The sequence below is a fragment of the Opisthorchis viverrini genome (genome assembly GCF_000715545.1).
Source record: "Opisthorchis viverrini unplaced genomic scaffold opera_v5_123, whole genome shotgun sequence".
NCBI classification, from domain to species: domain Eukaryota; kingdom Metazoa; phylum Platyhelminthes; class Trematoda; order Opisthorchiida; family Opisthorchiidae; genus Opisthorchis; species Opisthorchis viverrini.
This window is the reverse complement of record NW_008751777.1, coordinates 298096-323057: the sequence shown is the minus strand read 5'-3', so window position 1 is coordinate 323057 and position 24962 is coordinate 298096. Positions and strand designations below refer to the sequence as shown.

Genomic DNA, 24962 nt, shown 5'->3' with positions numbered 1-24962 from the left:
CTGTTACCTTTATGCAGACTAGGCTGGGCTCGTCCACACTGATAGATTCCCATACTCCAGCTTTTTAAGATTTTCATACCCCTTATTTGCTCTTGTTTACGACAAAACCAACAACGATTCGCTTTGAATTATATCTCCTGAATTGGCTGCATAAACATCAACGAAATATCTTAACAGACGGATTGCCTCACAAATCAGCTGTTTATTGCAACCAGCTGATCGATAAATGGCTTGAAACACGGGCGAAGCTCTCGCCGTACCGCACAAAGAAGTTGCTGTTGCCGCGTTTATCGCTTACACAATCAGTTCGTTGGCCGCCTTGCTCCGGACTGCTAGTTACCCTTGTGTCCAGGTGACGCCGCTCACTGAGGCATTGGATGGTGATGCATACGTACTCGTTCGAGTACTCCTGACGTTCTCCATCCGTTGAGCTGCATCAACAGAACATACTATGTGAAAACTATTGAGAGAATTCCCGAGCCAATATTTCTTCGATTTCTAAACCTGGCCATTGCCATACTCTTAACCGTATTGTTTTTCTCCAGATCAGCTCACAACCGACTGCAATTATTCGATCTCTTTGTGAAGGCTTTTCCAAGTTTCGATCTTGCATTCCATTTGCAATAATCCTTCGAATTTCGTAGGTTTTACAAATCAGTCAGTCCCTTTGGCACCTAGCATCGTGTATTAGAACCCAATAAGCTAAACACGTGACCAGTGCGATCGAAAACCAGCTGATCGGCAAGAACTGCTGCATTGGCCCAGCTGGGACTGATTTATCATGGGTCACCCATCCGGTCAAAGGTCTTCCGCCTAAACTCACTAAAAAACAGTAGTCGTACTCTGCCATGCAAATATTGCATTACAGCGGTAACCTCACTATGACCCTCTTTGAGAGGGGCTCAAGGAACCTACATTTTTACTACGCGTTTGACCTCCAACCTTGCACTACATTTACTAATATCATCGCTGAAACCATTGTGTTCTGAACTTAGATTGGGGTGCCATTAAGAATGAAAGGTCTTTCGTTCTGTTCTAAGAGGACCATATCGGTACGCCATGAATTCGTTCAAATAGGGGCTACCCAAGGCAAGAAGGTTAGTTCTAGGGGAGAGAGAGTGGGATACACTCGCCTTGACAAGTGGGGAGTTGGGGGAATTGGTGAAATACGCTCATTTGCACTCAAGTCAGTCTCCATGGGAGACTCAACTGAATTCCAGCTCGAATCCCTTGTCTACGATATTCTTCCACCAAATATGTTGCACAAAGGCTGTCCCATGTTTCAGTTGGTGCGACATTCGAGGTATCACAGTAGAATTGACTGTATTCTGCCAATCGCTTAAAGTTTGTTTTTCAGGTAGAACATAAGTTGACAAAAACTGAGCACCAAAAAGATTGGAACCGCTCGCAGGCTATCCAAGAGTTTTCAGCGACCTTTTGAGTAGCATGTTCCCTCAAGCTAAGTGAATTGTTCTCTCAGATACCGTTTCTGTTGATTCTATTGTGTGGTTAGTCCTTGTATTTGAAGTGTGCTGTTCGAGGTACTTCCAGATGCTTTGTCCTTCATCTTTACTCTTCAGCTACTTTTCGATATCACAATCAGTTCTGAGGCGATCGGACTGGACAGACACAGACAGAAACACCTCGTACTGGAATTCAGCGCATGCTTGAACCCTGGAAGTGGCTAGTTATAAGCCTGATGATGACCGAGCCCCTTCAGTCATGAGCCTATTGGATACGCGCCTTTTTCAGTACACATTGTCGTCCTGCAGCAAAGAAAAACCGGTAAACCTAGGCGTCCCTTGTTTGAAAGTGCCTTGGAAACATCAAGCCGGGAAGGTAGTGCTCCAATTTGGTGTGCACTCTAAGTGCACATTGTCAGGCTGAAGAAGTTCACGTCTAAATGCTGCAATCTGTTGCCATGCCAATGAAAACTGTGGTAACAGTGTCAACACTGTTACGATTTTCAACCCTTAGTGGCCGCTCAGTATTCGCAAAATGGAATGGAAGGGCTATGACGTGTCCCTGATAGACTACAGTAATCGGGCAACTGGGTTGAGAGTGCCAGTCCTAACTTTTGAGCCCCATTTGGACATCCCAGGGTCTTAGCGACGCTGAGGAATTATTCCAACAGACTTTCCGCCGGAGGTATGATTGCTCCAGTGGACAATGAAATTTGGTGAGCTGCAAAAACCCCAGCGTAGATCAGAATGGTTTTTGGTTTGAGTACATACGCAACAAAACGTAAAATGTTTTACTCCACTAGTAAAGGTTTTGCAGCTGAGAGCATTGTGCGGCTAATAGGCTCCCCCTTTGTGGCTTTCAGTTTGTTAGAGTTGGATAGTTGATCCCTGTTACCGAAGTAACCAGTCAGCAAATGCAGCCCCGAAAATTCTCTTGATATTTCTACTGAGCCAATGGACCGATCGACGGCCATTATATCATATTATTAGTCAACAACTAGTGTAAAAATCAAACGTATTTTTTGCGGTCAGCAGTTTAATAGCGTAGTCTGCGGACCGGAGTTGACGTCGAAATTGGGAGGCGAAACCTCAGCAGTAAATCCCCGTTGTCCGTAGTATCTGGACCAATCTGGACACCGTAGTAACTAAGTATCAGACTAATTCCAACAGTTTTGATCATCTTTTCAGTGGGGCCATTCTGCGCTTAAACAGCCGAGAAGCACTGTACAGCTGTTTCCATCCACTTTGGGGGCCATCACTCGTGAATCGTCCTAAGTATCTACTGTCACGTTTTACGACCCTGAAGATTGCACAATTGATGAGGTCAGTAAACGAAATGCAGAATTTACAATTATTTGCCTTTGCAAACATTGAAGGTTGACGCAGTGGAACTCCTAAAATCCCTTTGTTTTTTTGTGACATTTCTTAACACGTGAAAATGGAAAATATGAGCAATTAAATCCGCTCGTGTTGATGAAAAACCAATTCGGGGAAAAATCAAGACAGCAATACCTCAACTAGGGGATATAATAGGGAAAGGGGCTTTTTGTTCTCTTTCGTAGGATAGTATCTCCACGGGATTGGACAGTAAACCCCGGATAATTCGAAAAACTTCATTTTTCAGCTTCGGAGGGATTGCTTGTGAAAGGGAGGGTTGCTCCTATATCTGCGAAGTCAAGTAGATCAAGGCTTATGGTTGTCATAGCAACTAAGTGTTGTTGCAGTTAATCAGGGCAGCATAGTTTTGACTCGGTTTGGAATAGATGCCCGACTTTGCAAAATCATATCGGAACTGTTCTTTAGCTGTGTTCGATGGACTGCAGTTTCGCAGTACTCACTTTTCAGAGGGGTGGTCAGGATCAGACTGGGTTCTTTATCGCTTCATCAGACGGAAAAAACTTCTTTGTCATGTACAATAACACCAGATTTTTAATAAAACGTTGAGATTCTGTTTGGTCCTTTACAGTCTTGGATGCTAGTATGTAGAATTTTCTTCTGAATGATCATTTCAAGCGCACATGATAGGACTGAAAAAGCTGGATGTTGTACCATAGCTACGGTCAGTACAGAGATTACGGTTCCTCGAAATGCTGTGCATTTTGGCGCTGGTCAAACACGGCAACGACCGGTGGAACAAATTATGAGACTGCAGGTTTAGCTTCGTGTACTTCGTGTGCTGCCTTGAGTTAACTGAAGCTGGTCTGTTCGTCCCCATTTCATCACGCATTGAGAGATTGCCCAGTGTTCATTGTCCTTCAAACGTGTTCTCTGCTATGTTATATTGTAGGGTTTTACGAGCATTTTCATTCACAGCTGCCCCTTTCTATGAAAGCGGGGAATTCTCTTTGCTTTAAATGGTTAGAGCCTGAGTTTACTGATCGGAAGGTCCGTGGTTCGAACCCGACCTCTGTCTCTCGACTTCCCCTGTCTAGGCTTGGGCAACCTGGCAGTATCCCAGTTCTCGTGTTTCCATCGGGTAGCATAGCAGCTAGGCACCGGAAAGGTGTTACAGCTGAACGTTTATTCATATCCAAACGACCGGTTTCTTCAGGTCTCAGATCAGAGAAGACTTTTTTAATTTTAGAATACAGCACTTGCCTGACCGCTTCCACAGACCCTGAGTCGTGTTCACAAATAGGTTTCTATTATCTTGTCCGTGATGAATAGGGCCTCATCTATAAAGGTGTCCAGCTTCTATGCCACCCGGAGGAAGTACAAGGGCCGAGGTTCTGCCAGATTGCCCAAGCCTAGACAGGAGCAGTCGAAATGCAGAGGTTCGAACCGCAGTCAGCAGTTCGAGCCTTAATCACTGAGCTATCACGGATCCGGATTGTAAAAATCAGCAACTGCATCCAAGTTACAGATAGTTCGATACTGTACTACTTGAATTAAACAAAATACATATTATACATCTCATGAAAACTGAATTGGTCACCTGGTATTTTCTTGGAAGCCGGGCTCTGTTCGATCCCCCGGGTAGGGACCTCTCTGCAGGAGGACCACATCGATGGTCCCTAACGAGAGGGAGAACCCAACGCGATGTGGGTAGTCAGTATGGACTGAACTCACTACCTTCGTTATTAGCGACTCTCGGTATGACCTCATGCACATCTGTTTCCTACTCAAGTTGTGGACGTTACTCACTCATCCGTGAGCAGCAGTTTGAAGTAGTTGTCAACCTAGACATGCTCCTCTGTGTTCATGGGACAACGCAGACCATTTTTAAACCCACGCAGTCGTTTGGATTATATCGTCCTGGTTGACCTAATGCCCTAATCCATCAAAGGCATTGTTAACAAAAGCGATTGGAACATGCGCTCTGACCTATCCTTTGAACGACCTGGCTATTAGTAAGCGCTTGTGTTCACGCAAACGTGACTCTTCTAGTCCCACATTCGATGATGATGATGATGATGAGTGGGAGATAGGGAGATCGATAATAATTTCAAATCGCTCCCCCCATTTTGTAGATTGGGCGTGGCTTTGTTGTCACTTTGATAGAGCATCGAAACCTCAGTTAAATGTGCTGGTTCACTTCTCCCCAGTCAGCCAGGTATCAATTAGTGAGGTTCCACTAAGGTCAACAACCTAAGAAGCGCGCTTGAATGGATGCTTACTAATGAAAAAACCGCAGTATTAGCATTGAAAACAGAAGCTTGACAACGAGCAATAATTTTGCTCGGTTATTCTACCGGAAGAGCTGGTCTCATTTAGAACGGAAACGAAAATGTGAATCACGAAATTGACAAATGTTGAGTGCTCGTCATCGGCTGTTTTGCACTATGCATGGCGATCTGGGTGTTGTAAATGGACACACGCGCTTCCGGAAGACCTCTGATAATCCACTCGAGAAGATTGTAAAAGGGAGCAGCAAGGAGGGATATGGTCTACGAAACTGACTGGTAAACTTTAGTCAGGGCTCTGGGAGACGATAGGTACACGGAGGCATAATGTTGCCTTCCTCTAAACACAGCAACTGAAAAGCCCGACCAAAAGAGGTCTCTTTCAGGATATAATCGGATAGGGTACCGATAAAAACGGAGGATAAAAATGGGAAAACCTTTAATGATACAGTGTGTGAATGTCACATGGTTTGGCATGCGCTCCACACCCGCAAAGTGTAAAGTGCTGCTACAATATTGGGTGGGATCACACCCATACCTCATGCTTGCAGGCGAACCAATCAACGTGCTAGATAAATTTTTCACCTGGGCAGGTGTATAAGTTCCGGTGTATTGGCTGGAGTTGAGATGATTTCTCGAATCGGAAAGGCCAAGGCAACTTTTGCCAACTTCCGACACCTATGGCACCGAAGTGATGTCAGTCTGTCAATCACCGCGGTAGTACGATCCACACTGCTTTATGGATCAGAGACGTGGCCCCTACGCGCAGATGACATGCGGAAGATGTCAGTGTTTGATCATCGTTTGATCATCGGTGTCTCCGAAGCAATGGTCAGGTCTGGTGGAAACATCACATCAAGAATTCTGAGGTACACCAGATGGTCTTGGGAAGAAGGAACCTTACCGCGATAGATGAATTACTCCCGCTTCAAAGGTTACACTGGTTAGGACATGTACTCCACGTGCCAGAAGACCATCTGCCTCACAGAGCTCTTTTTATCCTAGCCCTGTACTGAGTGGAAGCGACCGAGAGTTGGGCAGTGTATGACCTGTCAACGAAGCACGAAAACACTAACCAGTAAACTTAGTCGGCTCGGCGAGTGCCGCCTCTCTGGATGGGGACCCCAGGACTCAGATCACGAAGTTTTAGTGACATTGGCGGAAATGGCCCAATCGCGCAGTCAGTGGCGCTCGTGCATCAAAGCCATCACCTTCAGTGCGTAGTTACCCTATTTCCGAGCAAACTCAACATTCATTCGCCTTCAAGGCTTGGTTGTGTGTTTCACTTTTCTGTTTTCCGGTGATCGAACCTGTAGCAGCTGGATCGAATGTGCCTATGGCACACGGTTTATAGCTGATAAATTGATTGATTGATTGAATGCGTTGCGGTTTACACTGCGCCTGAAACGCATCTACATATTACGATTTGTTGTACAGAGGGAGTCAGTACACTGGGTCTTATGGGCACAGGTAACTGCGTCTGAATAAATAAGTAAGATCAACCGCGCGGTAGTAATGAAATTTCCAAGAACACACGGTTAGACATGAGCGATACCAGGGATTAGATGATATAAGGATTGTGGACGGATCTCACTCCGTTATATGCCAAAAATAATAAAAAAAATTGTACGAAAGACAGATTTGTAAAATCTTGAACACGAATCAAAACATATGCAATATAAATAAAAAGGCGGAGTCTTTCGACGAGGCTCGACCCCGCGCGATAGGTTATGGGTTTGAGTCCCGTCCAGTCGATCACGTAGCATATACTCAGGACCTCTACGGACATTTTGGAGAGGCTGATTAGACTGCTAAATGAAGATAACTGTTACAGCATGTAACGACTCTGGACGGCATTTTGGAGTGATTTGCGTAGTCATTGTTTCTAGGGCTCGCGAAAGTACAGATTTGTAGTTCAATTTCGCACCTGGTCTGTAGATGAATTTTACTTGGACACCGTTAACTATTAAATACCCCAGTTCCCGTGCCTCATCTGGGCTGCATATCAACCATGCATCGAAAAGGTGCCAAGGATGATTGATTTGATTAAATTCAAAAAATGGTTCACGTAATATGGAAACACAGTGACCTTTTCCGAGCGAATACATACGATCCTTGGTAGAGTCCGAGGTATTTGAAATTCGCGCCTAAAATAGACTATAGTTTGAATGAAGCTTGTGCGAGATTCGGTGAAAACGCAGACCTGTCTTTCACCGGAAAACGATTAAGTTCTTCTAGGAAGGATCTTTTAACCCAGGCATATGTATTCGAGGAAAATTGAATCGGTTTGATAGCTAAACTTGTTTAATGCACCAATTATTCCGATTGTACCGTTGGAACTCCGCATGCAGTTGAGTGGGCAACGAAGAATACTGAAACGTTCGACAGTGAGGATTTCGTGATCACATGCCAGGTCAACGATTACGTGGGTTGAAATTTACTTCGTGAACCGAACATTCAGTTCACGACATTTGACATTCTTACGTGCTGTGCACGGAAAGGGGATGGCTAACATTGAATTACAGGCGTTTGATTGTTGTTCAGAATCGTTGGCCATCTGCCAACTTTCCCAAGTCCATTGGTGTGCTTCGAACCACTGTATGGGCTCCGCACAAAGAAATGAGTTTGTCCGGATGGAATGTGGACTCATCGGTATAACGGCTCCATGATGGAAGGAGGAGTGTTCAGACCGGAGTGATGTAACTGAACACTAAACTGCCTATAGCCGACTAACCAGATAGGTCAAAGGGAAACACGTCCATCTGTCCAGACGTGATAGTTCACGTTCCCTGATAAGTTAGCGTTTACCCGCTAGCCGAAGTTCGAATCCTGACACGCCTAAGGATCTACGCTGCCAACGGACTCAAACCTGAGTGATATTCGAGCTCAGTACTTCCTCCATTTGGTGTGGACTCACAGGGGTAATCGCACCAGGGCCTAAGGCGGGCTGTTCAAAAGAGTGATGTGTTTGACTTAACAGGCCTTTTCAATAAATCTTGGTGGTAAGATCTAATCGATTCGACAGTGCATTGGTAAAGTAGAGTGAGACCAGCACATTAGTTGTGTCCTTTCCGCACATACGTTATCCGGGGTCACACAGTTATAACAAAAGTATACTTGAAACAATGGGTGGTAGTGCAAAACCTCGCAACCAAAAACTGTGTTCAGTAGAGGACAAACCGGGTCAAAAGAGAAGCGAAGTGAAGATAAGAAACCAAGTGCACAGGTTGTATATTGATCAGCCAACCAAATTAATCAGAGTGGATGTCTGTGTATAATTTACACAGCCAGCGGAACACAATTATGTTTGTGCTTTCAAGGCACCCTTACTCTGAACTAACTATAGTAAATTCTTTAACGAGGGAACTCAAGGCGCTAATTCGTGTGGCCCCCCTCGCGAAGAGGCCAAAAAAGGCCCACTGCTACTTACGTCTTCTCTTCGGAAGAATAATGTGCACACTGAGGTGCCTTAGGAGATTTGTGTCAGCTCTTCGCCTACCCTGCATTACATCTGAATTCTGTGTATCTTTTTCTGCAACGCACTTATTGGTTCGATCTTTTGGCGAACGTCTTATATTTAACATCGAACTGGGGTTCCTTTCCATCATTCACTGTTTCAAGTTGGTTTTCGATACTTTATAATTGGTTTACATTCATTCAACCAAGCTCTAGATGACCGAGTGATTAGGCCGCGAAATTACGACCGGAAGGTCCTTGGTTTGAACCCGACTGTTCCTGTCTAGGCTCGGGCAACCTAGCCGTATCTGGGTCCTCGTGCTTTCTGCGGACGGCATAGCGGTTAGGTGCCAAAAGGATGCTACAGCTGAACCATTTAACAAAGTTTTACTCTAGAACTGACACGCATGGACGCACACCCACACTGAGCATAAGTGCAACTTCATATCAGTGGTAAGGAAGGCTGACTCCATTACAAATGAGTGCCTTACGGAAACACAAACTGTACATCTTGACGTGACCGTGATAAAATCTGTTGACGATAACGCTGTTGACAGGGTCTCATCTATGACTGCCGATTCTGGCCCATCCAAGCCACCAGGTCTTGGTCGCAAAGCATCTCCCAGAATTCGAATGAAACAATGCGTTGGGACGCTGCGTGTACGCTCAGTCGGTTCTTTGAGCAACAATTATCAGTGGTTACTAAATCAGATAAGTCGGGGTTCACTTTTTGCATGAAGGAAACTGCAGATAAGGTCGACGACGATCACGACCGGTTTCGCCCAAATTGGGGCTCATCAGATAGGCGCAGTCCTCGAGTTTCTGTCAACCTTATGTTCTACTTGAACCCAAATCGGACTGCGTTCGATTCATACTATCATTCGCGTATCAAATTGGTTTCCATGAGAGACTCAGCTGAAACTCCCGTTTATAACCGAAATCAGTCAACCCCTTTCAGTCATCAAATCCTTCATTTGTGTCCACTCTTATTTCACCAACTTAATTAACCTGGTTGTTCTCGCGTACTATTGTACTCGCAGTTCATTCCATTTTGACATCTGTGTACGGTGGGTGGTTTGGATCGCCACAGCTTACCCGGAGCTCTTTGTGACAGTTGAAAATTGGCTCTATCTTTATCGGACCCCAGTAAAATATATCCCCTGCTTTTGTTGTGCAAACCTCAACAAAGTGACACATCCAGACTTGTTCCGTAGGGCACTACTCATTCTATGCTGGCGTACTTTTGTACACAAGGTCATTTGCCTACAAAGCCTTCACGGACCCGTATCTGGCAGGACCCATGTTTTCGTCCTTGCCTTTAGGGAACCGGATCTTGGATATTCCATCAATACAAGCTTTCTTGGCCAAACTTTACTACTCATCTATGGATATACATTTGCTTTTATACAAGCCGGTTAAAATACTCATTCGAGAATCCCGTAGTGATGACAAAGTACAGAAGACCACCTGTCTTGTCTTGGTAATCGCCTCGTATTCGTGTATGGGTCGTTGAAAACCCAGTAGGTACTGATCTGTTCGTACTATTGTTGTACTACTGTCTCGCCATCATTCCAGTCACAACCGAATGGTGGTCACCAAATTTAAGGACCGCCTTCTCTGACCTTGTTGTTTTACAAGTAACCGGTTAGTCTGCAACGAGATGGATCAACCTCCCAATAAATCTGGACAAAGCATTTGAAACGTGATCCCGCTAGAATCCAATCCCGATGCGTCAACCGCACGGTAGTTGCTCCAAATGCACGCGTCGACTGAAAACCACCATTCACATCCAGAAAGCAACTAGAAAAAGTACGCTGGACTAGAAGGAGATACCAGGTTGAATCAGCCAACAGTTTATATGCTCAGTCGGTGTAAATAAGGGATCTCAAACAGGCGGCTCACGCAATTCATATGTAGCACATCTGTTTGAGTACAATGAGTGAGATCGAGATAGTTCAATGGTTGAGTAACGAATTACTGACCGGAAGGTCCGTCGTTCGAACCCAACCTCCGCATCCCGACTATTCCTGTCTAGGAATGGGCCAGCCCGCATGCTTCCTCTGGGTGACATGGCAGCTCGGCACCGAAAGGGTGCTACAGCTATTACTGCTATAAGTCCAAACAACGTGAACTGCCCCTGGATCTCGCGCCTGCCAATATAAAAAAACCTTCATAAACGAGAGAAGACACGAGGGGGGAGCATGATGAAGAATCTAGACACATCCTAGGCTTTATTTTCTAGTGAAGATAGCTAAGTCCCACTACCATTAGGACCAAACAGCACCTGCCTAGCCGAGTAATGTGAATATCAATGAATAGACAGTTCTAACATTTCTACGCTTCTAACGCCGAAAGTAGAATGCAGGTGTGATCGGTACTGGATCGTTTTTCTAGAACCGATCACGTCTACCACCTAGCCAGCAAAACTACTCACTCACTAAGATGGCTGGCTGTTGAAGTGTATGCACACAAGCTTATTTGGATTCGAACCACGTACCTTACACTCCCCACCTTAGCCGGAGACATTCTACCTTGAGGATGCTAGCAAATCAGACCAAAATCTCGGATATCTTACACGGCAACGTATGCAGCAGGCTATCATTTTCTACAGAACCTTCCCGTTCTTCCTGCCTTTAGTTTTCCCTTGTTTCTAAGCCGTGCGTACGCATTTCTTCACTGGAGTTGGTGTAACCGACAACATACGTGCTCCTAGGTGAGAGGATATCAGTCCCCTGAATCATCAGGTTCCGTTGACTCGACCTGCCAACAAACCCAAATTATCACGAATAACGCTTAGATTTTTGGTGTCACACTTGCAATAGGCGTCCATATTACCTCGATAACGGTTGTCAACTGGCAGATAGCCAACCACTAAGGCCATTGTGACAGCTTATCGTCCGTATCCAATCCTACGTGGATTCATGTCGAGCCTAATACCTTACGGAGCAAAGCAGGGGTCGAAAGACTGACACATGGGTTTCCCACCACATTATACGCACTTGTTTCAGGGTCGTACCATAATACGTGTCCACTAAAGTTGTGCGGGTGTCACGACAGAGATTGCTACCCGTGTCAGACTGAAACAACACTGAAATCAAGTGAATGAATGCTGATCATGGGTGTTGTAGTGCTTGCAACAACAGCCTTTCAACACCACATAATGTATGTGAAGTCGCTCCCACTGGTAGATCCGTTATCCTAGGAAGGGTGGACAAAATGAGACGTCACCAATTTGTGCCTTTGGAACCAGCACATTTTGTCCACCCATGCTCGCAATCCTGATATCGAGTGGTTGCTCGCACACGGACACACTGTACCTTCGTAAAGCGACCAAGTGACGGGAACCCTGTCTTGGTGTTTGCCCAGCTGCATAGCCCCAAATCTAACCCTGCATTTGCCTAGGCCCGTTGTCCGCACACATTCTGTCGTCATGCTTAAAAGACGGAAGAGGATCCAGAGAGCCTACCAAGTCGCTGGTGGCAGTCCTTAGAGATGAATGCATCCAAGACATACGAAAAATTGTACGCCGTTCATAATTCAACAGCCGCTCACCGTCAACATTAGATCGTCCCACCAGGAAAACAATGCATTTAGTAGTGCTTTCTGGTTGATTCACTAAACCAGGTACGGTGGACTGGAACACATCTCCATTTACCGTCAGGGGACATGTCACTATCCTTCAGAAAGAAATACGAGCACTGTAACTCAAGTACAACTGTTACAGTATTGTGTGGCACATTCGAATACTTCACGAGTGCGGTGTAGAACGTCGAATAACGACTACCGATAAAGCAAGATATGGAACAGAGAATTGATTTGTCTTAGTTTGACGAATAATTCTAACGAGACCGCCTTCCGCGAACCGTTCGTCCCCCAAACCAAGTGCATAGAAAGCGAAGTGAGCAAGGCCCGTTGGCGAGGCGTAGGCCACTTGCGTTCGTCCAAGTGGAGAGGGGTGTGGACACCTCTCCTAGAACCTCTTACCTGGGCCGTTCTATGGAAAAGATGGCAGTCCCACCACTTGTTGGCACGACTGGACCCCAAGCGGGGACGATAGCGACACGCGAGCTTGGTAGTCAGGTTAGTGAGACGATCACGGAATAAATATGCCGCCGAGCATGGCTAAACAAGCTATTGATCAGCTGTTCCTTTCTCAACGCCACGTCACCAGTTAGCAACATGCCTTCAGGACACTTGAACCACCAGCGCCCCACTGGCGAGTCGGACTTCATTCAGAAATTTGCCTGGTCATATCGTAACTACGAAACAACTACCATGCTGGAGATGACTTGCCAAGGGGAGTGAGTTTGAAGTCTGCCCAGAAAGACCCGTTGGTCTCGGAGGGCTGTCACCGGAGACCTTTGCCCATTGTCAGAAAAAATCAAACTGACCGCATGCCTATCAAACTTCCCAACTGCCATTAACCGACCAGACCAGTAATCAATCCTTGCGCAGTATTTAAGCGAGGGCCCAGAATTTGACTGATCAATTCAAAAGCTAGTAGAAACATGGCGGGTGATCGATAGCCCGATGACAAGAAGCTTCACGCTACACATTCGTACAAACCAGCTGAATGTCAATACGGACCTCTTCCCAAACATCAACTAAACTCATGTTGGAAGGGATTCAGGGTGATCTCCGTAAACGGGTCAGTCATTGCAGGCATGCTACACCCTACTTCCGGGCTCAAAATAACGATCAGAAAGTGCCACCGCTCCAATAACGGGAAAGCTGTAGAGCCAGAATTAGTTCACCGAGCAGCTCAGACTAATCTCGCGAAGCAGCAGCGTACTCAGCCAGGCAGATGATCGGAATGACGCCAAAATTAGGACCCGAGCCGGTGAGAAGACGCGAGCAACTGGCGTTAGGTAGCTATCAAGATGGAGGAAGAACGATATTTCGGAATATTGGTCGACCTGGTGAGCAGACCAAGATGTGGTTTACAGGAACATGGAGTGTGACGCAAACCTAACACGATACTTGGCGCGACTGCGTTGCCTCAGTTTACAAGTGTCACGCACAACCCAACCGATCTTCAGATATTAGGACAATGTCTTCAACACACGTGTATAATAAAAATAAAAACAATGCAAAGCAGAGGTAATGCGCATTTAAAGTAAATGGCAATAAAACCAGATGTACTAGGAAAAAACGAACAAGCAAAAAACAGGCCCATAAGTTCAAAGGTTGCCGCCATTGAACAGTGTGCACTGGTGGTAGGATGGCCGAAGATAAATTGAAAATCTGAAATGTTACTAAATTAGAAAAGTAATGAATGCTGGTGGTATTTTTGTAAATCAAAAGAGTACAAACGACAGACTACAAAAAAGAGCGAGACAAGGCACAGGTGCGACATAATCGGAGTGTGGGAGTGAACACGCAAGAACGCACATGAAGAGGCAAACTGGTTCGAATGAAGAACAAACCAAATGCGGTAGGAAACTTTGCAGGCCAGCTGCCTGTCAAAGTGAAACGGAACGTATGGTGGTGAACAGACTCTGAGCAGTTGGGAGGAAACTGGGCCTGGGGGCCAAATGGGGAAGCAGTTGACGAAGGAATGGAATCCGAAGTCCCCCACGGCCAGTGATCTGCTCATAGATACAAAAAACGCAGTACCAGTAGAACCGGTGTTGACACTAACCAAGATGAAGGCGATATAACCATACACGGTGGGAAGATGGGGTAAGCCGGCCGATTGTTTCGGAAATGCATTGTGCGGGGATCGGACGCAAAAGCGCTCCGCACAAGTCTTTAATAGAACAGCAATCATCCGAGATATGCAGTGTCACGGGTGTCATGGGCAGGGGGCCGCGGAGTGGAGGAATAAAATGAACAAGCAGCCTCAAGAAGATAAACACAGGGTAAATGCAACTGTGATAGGAAAAGAATGACCAGAGATAGAGATAACAGGAACGAAATACAAGGCACCCAGTAGCAGTAATGGTAGACAGAGATGAAGGAAGATAGGCACGGGCGCAATGCGATGGAATGATAATTGATTAATCCACGCCATGAAGTGCGTGATCTCAAGAAACTCAAGTGTGATTATGACGATGCAAACTAATAATTCAGGCAAAACAAAGTAAAAACTATCGGACGCTGTTGGAAAATAAAAGTATCTACAGAACAATAGTAGCAGCAGTATATAAAGATTATAGAAACGAAAACAAACAAGTCAGTGTAGTAATGGTAGGGAAACCGGCGAGCAGCCCTGAAGACAGTCAGCGAACCGGAGACAAGGGAGAAAACCAACACTCTATAGTGAACAAAGTACCGGAAAAGGAATGGCGATAGGTGCGCTTGGAGTAAGCCGCCCGCCTCACACAACAAAGAAAGAATCAGTAGGAGCAGCAACACCAATAAGGGGATGCCTCGTGGCCAAATCTACGTGAAATAGATGAACACGAAAACATGTAAAATGTACCTCGTAATCAAAATAAAAAATAAAATAGAAAAACACCGTTCAACGGAATAAGGTTGATTCAACTTTAGCAGCATCATTCACGTAAGCCCCCAGCATCAACCGGATCAGCGTCTGATGCAAGTAACTTGGAGAAATTGACCAGATCGTGGGGGTTGAGGGTACCACTACACTCACCACTGCCATCACGTTCGCTTGCGTTCTGAGTCAAATCAGCGCTTTCTGGTGCGGTAGTACCATTTCGATTCAATATAGTGCAAACTGCGCGTGGGGTGCTCGGTGTCGACGAGTTAAGCTTGAGAGTCTCATCAGCATCTTGAGAAAGCTGTTGACCAAAACCAACTGGCTGTTTAATGGACACATCGGAACAAACGGTGGTGCGGGGTGAAGTGTGATTTAAGTAAGGATTTGTCATTGGCGGTATGAACGGCGTAGTCAGATGATCGTTTGGGAACATACTCAGTTGGGCTTCCCATTCCGGAATTTGCCTTAGGGATACATTGCGACCACCACCTACTACGACGACTACGTTTGCCGGGCGGGGAATACGTCCCTCTAGCTGCAAACGGCCAAGGACCCCTGAGTAAACTGCAGACAAAGCGGCTCCGCACGCAGGTTCAACCAGCATGCCGTGGTCATCTGACGAAGGTAGATGGAATGAAGGGAAATTATTGAGGTCAATCAAGAATCGTATTACTCCAGAGTTCATGCAAACATGAGAACAATGTTTGTTGGAGTCATACATACACATGAGAACAATGTTTGTTGGAGTCATACAACAGGCACTTATGACGTGAAAAATTTATTCGCAGTGGAAATGAATGCAACATCATTTCTTATAGAATTCACTGCTGTGTTGTCAACCCCGGAATAATTTTAAACACTCACATTTCAACCAGATAGCACAGACGGTGAGTGGTAGCATGAATGACATTGGCGTCGACTAGCTGCCACATCCCCAAGCGAGCACAGCAGGGTCGCGGTGAATCGACGAACACTCCCGTGCTAGTAGTAGTACTGTCTGGCTGCTGACATGAAATCCGAGGGGCCCAAACAGTACACATACAGACACGTTTCATTATAGGTGTGATCGAAATTGAGCACCGGCATTCCACTATTGCACACCGCCTCCGGTTACTAGAAGAACCAACCCCTGATCATCATAGATATATGCGCAATCTGGATAGAACCGGAGTTATGACTACTTAATCTCGCATCTGACGGCGAATGAAGCTATGTACGAGATCCGTCAGCTGTGTCCGTGTCGAGATCAACATCGAAGTCGTTTCGTCTCTGTATTTACAAAAGTAATTCATCTGTATTTAAGACTCATCTAGCTAAGGAAACTGACTCACCGAGAAAACGTTTGACGGCATCTAAAGCCTCTGAATCGGTGCAGATGACGGGGGTCAGTGACTGCAACTGGGCGAGATTCCAGCTGCGGTGCGCTAAAACTGGGGCTATGAGGGAAGTAGCAATACTATTGACGCGAGGGACCAGAAGCAGTTGTCCAGCTTTCATAGAACGACTGAGGCAATCGGCACCTTCAGTCTCCACAGCGACCACATGGGTTGAAGACCAACCACGGTTCCACAAACCCTGAAAGATGAAAGCGTAAATAACCAACGTAGCAAAATTTGCAGGAAGTATTCGATCATAGGAAAGTCTATTGACATGATTGTTCTGCTACTACTGCTACCCAGAGCACCCGAAATTCCGAGAAAAAACCGTATGGTTACTGTTGCATTATTCCGCTAGTGTGGTATCAGTAGCAGTGGACGTGTGCGCAGTGTTCAGGCACATTTGCTGATGAATCACCGAGCTCATTGGCTTCAGTCACACAGTAATGTAAAGCAACTCGAAGCCCACCGTAGCAGGATACCGTAAAAACCGCTGTTTAGGACACTAGTAAATAAGTTAGTCTACGTCGCCGCCTATCACTGCAGTTCCTGATTGTGTTCACTGATGAATGGATTGGGACTGGAGCGCTGCCCAGTGGTGGCTTCTAATAATGGGTGGGAGCGATCGGGTTCTGTGTGACGCAAAATTAAGCGAGGAGAGCAGAAAACGCATATCCATGGGGCACACTGACTAACCACTCAAGTTGTCTCACCGTGAGGATAGTTGGGCTGTCGGATTTGACTCTTCTGCAAACGAAACTTCACCACTACCGTTGCCGATCGCTGTCAGTGTGTGACAGCAACCTGGAATATTATTTTAGCCAGTGAATCATTACCCAGCATAGTCCCCGAAAAAACGCAACGTTGTCTGTGACACTACTATGGTGAGTTATTTCGACAGCATAGAAATAGCCCATTTTGAAGCTCTAACTGAAACATGGGTCAATGTCGTTGGCGCCCAGCCATGACTTGAATAGTATAAGTGGTACATCAGACAAAGTTGTTCTTTGCAAATCTGAAGATGCCTTAAAAATAGGACCATTTGGAATAAAAAACGTGGCAGAATTCATTCGGCCACCTGGAAACCAAACTGACATTTTAGTAAGAGCTACATGCAGAAATTAATAATAGTAGCATAGAAAGGCAACATCTCCACCAAAACAAAGGCCGGACCACTCCATCTACAGTGCAGTGGCTTCGAAAGGAGCGACTACCTCGGTGGTTGTAGCACCTGCGGACGCGTCTGACATGTTAGAAATCAGGTGGCTGTTGATTGACAAATAATACATGCAACTGGGCCACGAATGTTTCAAAATATGTCAAAGGGTATAAACAAGAACAACTGACACTTTCATCCAGAAGCGACAAGCTGGAAAATTCAACATGACTTACTTGGATTATGCCAGCCAGTAAGCCGCCACCACCGACGGCCAAGATGATGACATCAGGTTGCCCAACGTCGGGCGCCAATTCGTCAACAATGACTTCGTACCCTTCCCATAGATCAGGGTGATCGTAGGGATGAAGTAGGCGTATCGACGAATCACCTGGGTGACCAGCTTGGAGATCATTGACTAGCTGCTCGGCTCGATGATTCGCCTCCAACCAATCGGACCCATGAACAACTACTTTGGTGTCTGGAGCATCAATGGCCAGACGTCGACGAACTGTGTTTTCGACAGGCTCCGGTATCACTACAGTGCACGTAAGACCATAAGCCTGAGCACAGAATCCAGCAGCAACTGCAGCATTGCATCCACTAGGGCACACAACATGAGTGACCCCCGAGGCCGCCCACTGGAAGACGAGGCAAGATAACAGAGATCGACAGACGTCAGCTGCGAGTAGAATGTCACGGAGAGTGTTAAATATGGAAACATTCGCATGCATCACTGCCATGAAAGCGTTCAGCTGTAGCACCCTTCCGGCGCCTAACTGCCATGCCACCCGAAGGAAGCACTGCCATGCAAACACGCGGCACTACGACTAAGAAAGGCCAAGGGGCCCAAGTTTATAATAATAATAACAATAATAATCGTTCAGCTGTACCACCCTTTGGGTGCCTAGCTGCCATGCCACACAAAAGAGGCACGAGGACTGGGATATTGCCAGGTCGCCCAAGCCTAGACAGGGGAAGTTGAGTGGCAGAGGTCGGGTTCGAACCACGGACCTTCTGGTCAGCATATTCGCGCTCTAACCATCTCGACCCTAGTGCCAACCAACCAACCAATATTTCTAAGCCACTGTGCGAACCATGAGGACAGAAAATATTGAAAGCATTTGGAATCGAATGCGAAAAGGGCGTTTCAGAAACAATACTATTTTGAAAAAAAAACGTGTCCTTAGTTCACCAATCAATCCTGTACATTAGATTCAAATGGTGAAATGGCTTCACTCTGATCTAGTGAGTTTTCTGGTCCGTTTGATCGATTCACCATCATCTCTTCAGCTGCAAGCATGCGTGGATGTTTTAAAGTGGTCACAGTTGCCACTGATGAGCTGGGGACATAGAAATAGATAACGACGAAAGAAAAGCAGGAGCTTGTACAACTGACGCGAGTAAAAGGGGACGTAAAATTGGGGAGACCCGGAAGGTAAGCTACGCAGTGAAAGCAATATCTGGGATGCGTGCTCACGATTTTATCAGCTCGCCTCAAATGCGCAGCTATCTACCCCAGCTCATCAAATCATCGGTGAACGAAACCCACCTCCTCAAACCATCGGTGAACGAAAGTGTGACAACCACTGTACAAGTACGCGGTTCTTAAAGCTAACTACGGTGATGATGCTCACCACTGGGCCTTCTGTCAAATTCTATAACCGTTGATGAATTCCGGTCATTTTCATCGTCACTATGAACCAGCAAATATCCCGAATTGCAGGTATCCGTGTCTGCGAATCGATAACCGTCTTGTTTTCAGCGATGAATCCCCAGATAGATTGAAATACGAGGTTCGGCGTCTGAATTGATGGTGGTGACACAGCTGACCTCCACAATCACAACGCCAAGCTTGGCAAGGAACCTCCTCAAACACCGTCTGGCTTGGGAAGAACACGAATACGCAGATTCAGCTGGATGTGCTGCTAGTTGTGAAATGTTAAGACAGCATTGCTGGACATTCCTGATGGGAGATGACCTTGCGGGTATTGGACATACCAGTGTCCAATGCAAAAGGACGCTGTAGGGCTCAACTAAAGACCGGCTGCAGGTTCGAGGTCGCACACTCGCCATCTGGGTATTGGAGCGAACACCAGAATCGTCAAAATCCCTAAATCTTTCGGAGCGACCTGAAGTATGTGAACGACATTGTTCTCATTCTTGAGAAGTAACGGGCAACGCAAGCATTCCTAGAAAAGCTGACCAAAGTCATCTAGACCTATAAGTTTAGTCCATTGGAACCAACGGGCCCTAAATGGCATCCAAATCAAAAAACGCACCCAGCATAGTACACAAAAGTAGCCGAATTACCGCCTGCCGAGACGAGCGCCGTTTTCCGTGCCCAATTCGGAGTGACGAAAACCTTTAAGTAAACGGAATTCGACATGATAGACGGGAACGAAGCGTTGTTCGACCTACAGGTTGAGGCCTATCCGGATTGCCCGGTTGAGAATTGGAGGTGCGGGCAGCTTGAACGTTTGTGGTGGCCTAGTCCAAGGCACCCTAACTGTCCCATTTCTTTGCACTATGATACTTCATTGAAATAGACTGACATGACTGCGCGACAGTAAAGCATTACTGTTGTCATGTTGTGTTGCTATCAACGATGAGCTCCAAACGCCTCGCATTTTTTCAGGCCGTTGCGCAGGGAGGAACACTGGACCATCCCAGTGACACAATGCTCGGGTATTTTTTAATACCTCCGAGAGATGTAGACAGTCTGTTCACGATCATTTTCCTCACACAAGTTTATTTCGGGCATGTGTACTATGAAAAAATCGTCCAGCTATAGCACCCTTTAGGTGCCTGACTGCCATGTCGTCAGGAGGAAGCACGAAGGCTGGGATACCGCTAGGTTTCCAAGCCTAGACGAGAAAGTCATGATGCAGAAGTCGGGCTCGAACTACGGACCTTCCAAGCAGTAAATTCGCACCCTAACCACTGAGCTTCACTAGGCCTTTTTGCTGTAACGGTGATGAAACCGACAACAATCTAATCTCAGAACTTCTCAAAACCAACGAAATTCGTATGCTAAGCGGGACATCCCTGGTGTCTGCGCAACAGTGGTTGAACACATGTAGCAAAACAGCTGCGGCAGGTGCGTCTCGCCAGTCCGGTCAACTTCCCTTTTGAAGAATCTGTGGGATTTCCCTCGGTGGATTCTATCACTTTTCTCGGGCATATGTATTTCGAGGAGCCTTCGGTAATTTGCCACATTTAGCTGAACCGTTATCTCACATGACGGAGAATAATTAACTGAATGAGTGACTAATGCCGGCTAATTCATCTACTTTCACGAAATTTAACATACACAGCTCGTCACTACTGTGAATCTCCACTCACAACTTAAAAGCTATCCGCCACAGCCTGCAAGATGTCCGGCGAAAACTCGGGTACTAATATACCTAACGTCCATCCTATCGTGTCCATACATAGTGGGACGTCATACGAGTGACATTTTCCAAGTTGGCTTGGGGAAACAAACAGCGAGATCTGAGAGGGTACAGCCAAATTCAAAAGATAAGTCGTCGGTGGGATCTCAGGCTTCCGGATTCGAGGCGCGGAACACGTTGCTGGTCAACGCGATATGGAAAGTTTAAGCTCTGATTCGTGGCTCAAAGGATCGAAATGTTATACCAGGGAACAACGTCTGAGCTTACCACATATATGAAGAACTGATATTGGAAGTCTATTTTACACAGCAACACATCTGAATTTGGTGATTGAGTCGCCCTGGTCCCGTTATGTTACGGTAAAGACGGCGAGACTCACCTTGCGGCAAACATTTTCCATTCCTCGCACTTTAAATGAGCCAGTGGGCTGCAAATTCTCTAACTTGAGCCACACATTCACTTGACATCCACGCTGTGAGGACATAGAAGATAATACTGTGCTTGCAATGACCGGTGTTTTGATTGAAAGACGCTTCACGGTATTCGACAGCAAACTCGAAGCAATAGAATCGGCGCCTCGGGCTGCGTCAGACCCTGAAGCAAGCACAGAGCGGTGAGGAAACGTCCATGTTTGTGATTGGTTGGCCGTCAAGCCACGTAGGGAATGCTCAAGCCTGGAGGCTTCTTGCTCAGATGCTCGATGGACAGCTAATGCATTCACAAGGGAAAGGTCACGACTGGCAAAACGTTCATTACCACCCATCAAATTGGACGTGTTCGAGGCCACTTGTCCATCAAGAAGTTCCAAGAGCTCCAATGGATTTCCTTGGTGGTTCAGAATTGACTGCCCGTCACCTAAAACAGAACGTATTAATGTGTTAAACGTGAACCCGACCTGAGCGTTATACAAGGCATCCATTAGGGTCAGAACTAACCTTTGTTGCGGATTATAGCTCGTGGGTGTGGAAAACTGCTGGTTGAATGTAACTCAGAAGACAATTGCAATGAGGTGGGATCCACCGACTTAGACAGTGGTCCTAAGAAATAAATAAAATATACTGCTAAAGCTCACCATTGGGCAAACAGTTTGACGATCCCAAGGCCTTTCGATTGAGAAGATTACTGAGAACCTCAGATTCAAAGTGCTCTGCAGAGTTTTGAGAATTCGGTAAGCGAGAAAGGCCGAAAGCAGGCGACTGGCGAGATGGGAGGCAGAACAGTCCGTATGTTTCACGTGTAACCGATCCTATTATACGTAAACGCAATGGAGAAGACCACTCCGGAGCATGATAACCATTTAGACGAAAAACAGATTGCTCAGCGCTGAAACATTGAGAATCAAGAAGACGGTACCTACCTAGATCGTTCCTCAAATATCACGGAGGCTGTCGTCGTCAGACGACTTCCCTCAGCTGATTCTGAGCTCATATCGCTTGCAGCGCCGTTAAGAGCCGGAGAACTCATGCGCGCCTTATGACTCGGGGGTGACTCAGATAACTGTGGTGCTAAAAGCCGGACGAGAATGACGTTCCCGAAATTATTGAAAAGTCGCTAAAAAAGTTAGAAAAGTTAATGAAAACTTACCAGAAGATCTGCTTCCGTCCATTCCATCGGAATACCCACAACAAACACTTCCCATCCGATAACATTCTCGTTGGTTACTTCGTTGGTCAGACACCCAGCAGCACCAACAGTATTAGCCACAGAAGGCAAACGATGACTAGGGGTGAAGCGTCTACCGCCTGAACTGGCATAAGCCACACGCAGCCTTTTCTGCTCAGTCTCATAGCCGTGATACATCTGGATCGCCAGGGCGGCATGCTGAGGGTTGACAAAGTCAACAAAGCCGTAGCACAAGCTAGCGCCGGTGTTCTACCACGGTGAAAACGGAACAACGCACACTTACCTTGTCCCGAATGAGTTTACATTGACGGATAGGACCGACGCGTTCAAAAAGCCTCTGGAGGTCGTTTTGATCGTAGCTTTGTGGTAAGTAGTTTATGATTAAATTTGTACGAGATCGATCCTCATTGAAGAAAACACTGCCTGGATTACTGGCAGCGTTCAGTTGCGTGGACACATTGAGTCCCAGGTACTTTATCCGCGCTGCCACTTCGTTGCTAGACAGCCCGTTCATACCTATCATGGGAGAGCTCGAGACAGAATCCTGGAGCGGAATTGATGGAAAGACGTCTGAAAGACTGCCATTTACGCAACCATTTGAGTGCATTTCGCGAAAAAATCGTCACTATATGCAGATGACCGCTGAGTATCAGCAGAGCCGAAGTAAGTCACGCAGCGCACCTTCCAGACCGAAGCACCCGGGGGTTTCCAAAATCTAATAATCAAAACAAACAGTCCGCCTTGTTTCGAAATGGAAAACGAATGTTCGCTTGCAGAACGATGGTTTCTTTCTTGTTTTGTGCAAAAACTATCATATTCTTCGGAGATGGTGTGCATCCTATTTGAACTATGACGGCGGCGTTTTCGAAATTTCACTATGGTGCCGCGCACATGATTCGCACAATGAAATAGAATTTTCGAGAGCTACGACGTTTTCCTGATGGACCAGAGCAATAGACCAACTGGGTTGCGACTACCAGTTCATATTTTTGAGCTACATTCAGGCATCTCGGGGTTTCATCGATGCTGGGAAATTAGTCCATCAGACAATTCCGCCAGGGGTATGATTGCTCCGATGGACAATGAAGCTTGGTAGCTTGCACCAAATTGAACGTAGATTTAGATGATTTTTGGTCCGAGCGCGTAGAAAAAAATGCAACATTTTGGCGCGAAAGGTTTTACCATGATCTCAAATGTTCTGCAGCTGCGAGCAGTGTGCGGCTAATAAGTACAATACGGTGCAGCGGGTCAGTGATTGAGTCTCCACATTGGTGTCAACAAGTAGGGCATCGTCCAATTATTTAAGTGGAGAAATCCAGTACGGGTCAAAAATTGGACGGAGCATCGCAATAACCCATTGCGATATAACAACGCGAAAGATAATAATATGCGTCTGGCCTCTGAAATTGTTGCACGATGTCCATAACCATATTGCACATTATCCAAGAGTTTGAACCAAGGTAGAAATAAAAAAGGAGGTTCAAGGCGCATCAGAAGTGCGACGCCTATAAGTCTGCTTGTATTCTCCTGAACGCATCCGTCTCTGACATATTTTCTGGTGCTGTGCTGATGGATTTTTGCGTGATTCAAGAAGTAACTACCCGTGAAAAACGTGAAAAAATCCCTTTTGTCCAGCTCCTGGATATGCCTTTAATCAATGTGCCTATTCTTTCATCAATGCAGGCCGATCACTAGAAGCAAACCGGGATTTATTCTACCTAACCTACGGGACGTGAGTCCGCTCGGGCTACACGTTTCAGAGATTTGTTGCTTGTCGCTTTTCTGAGTGATTTTGGAAGTTTCTTGACCACCTTGATCCGCATATGAATACCGGTTTACGACCTTAAATAGTGGCATCGATTGGCGGTCCACGGCATATCTCAAATGGAAGATAATATTTACAGAGTTTAAAATATAAATTTTACCCCTTTATGTCCGCTATGCTCGTTGGACGTAACAAATGAGTTGAGTTTGCCCACCGAGTTTAGGCACTACCCTGTCATCTGGGGATCCGGCCTCCCGCCCAGTATACTAATCGCAGCTCACTGGATGTATTATTCAGCATTACTGCTGATATGTGTCTCTGTGGACAATCAATATGCTCACTTACGCGCAGGGATTCGGAAGATAATGCACCGTCTTTGAATATCTGCGCGTAGACTAGCGCTCTCCCGGTGGGGATATCACTCATTAGAAAGCAGGACGTCACTAAGCTCGATCACGTCACAAATTGCAGCAAAAGTGCATGAAGCTATGACATCCATAATTTTTCTTTATGGTAAGTGTGCTTGCTGTCACTTACCTTTACCACTTGTCGGAACCACGAGGCCCGTGTCTATGCATAACGCTGATTATGGGGTGACAAAAAAGCATGATAGCCTGACCTAACAGCCAAAGAGGGCCCCTCATCATTGTGGCCGTGTAC

General features: G+C 46.2%; 2 protein-coding genes across 2 annotated transcripts; both read right to left on the bottom strand.

Moving 5' to 3' along the window:
* Positions 1–6331: 6331 nt before the first annotated feature.
* Positions 6332–8880, bottom strand: T265_06037 (hypothetical protein; the record flags this gene model as incomplete). The annotated part of the gene is made up of 2 exons (XM_009171207.1): positions 6332–6487; positions 8788–8880. 2 exons carry the CDS (start codon positions 8878–8880, stop codon positions 6332–6334), a joined length of 249 nt encoding a protein of 82 aa, XP_009169471.1.
* A 4716-nt stretch (positions 8881–13596) lies between these two features.
* Positions 13597–23144, bottom strand: T265_06036 (hypothetical protein; the record flags this gene model as incomplete). Its single annotated transcript, XM_009171206.1, has 9 exons — positions 13597–15602; positions 16319–16562; positions 17756–18160; positions 21294–21769; positions 21850–21951; positions 21987–22237; positions 22272–22465; positions 22499–22786; positions 22821–23144. 9 exons carry the CDS (start codon positions 23142–23144, stop codon positions 15040–15042), a joined length of 2847 nt encoding a protein of 948 aa, XP_009169470.1.
* Positions 23145–24962: the final 1818 nt, after the last annotated feature.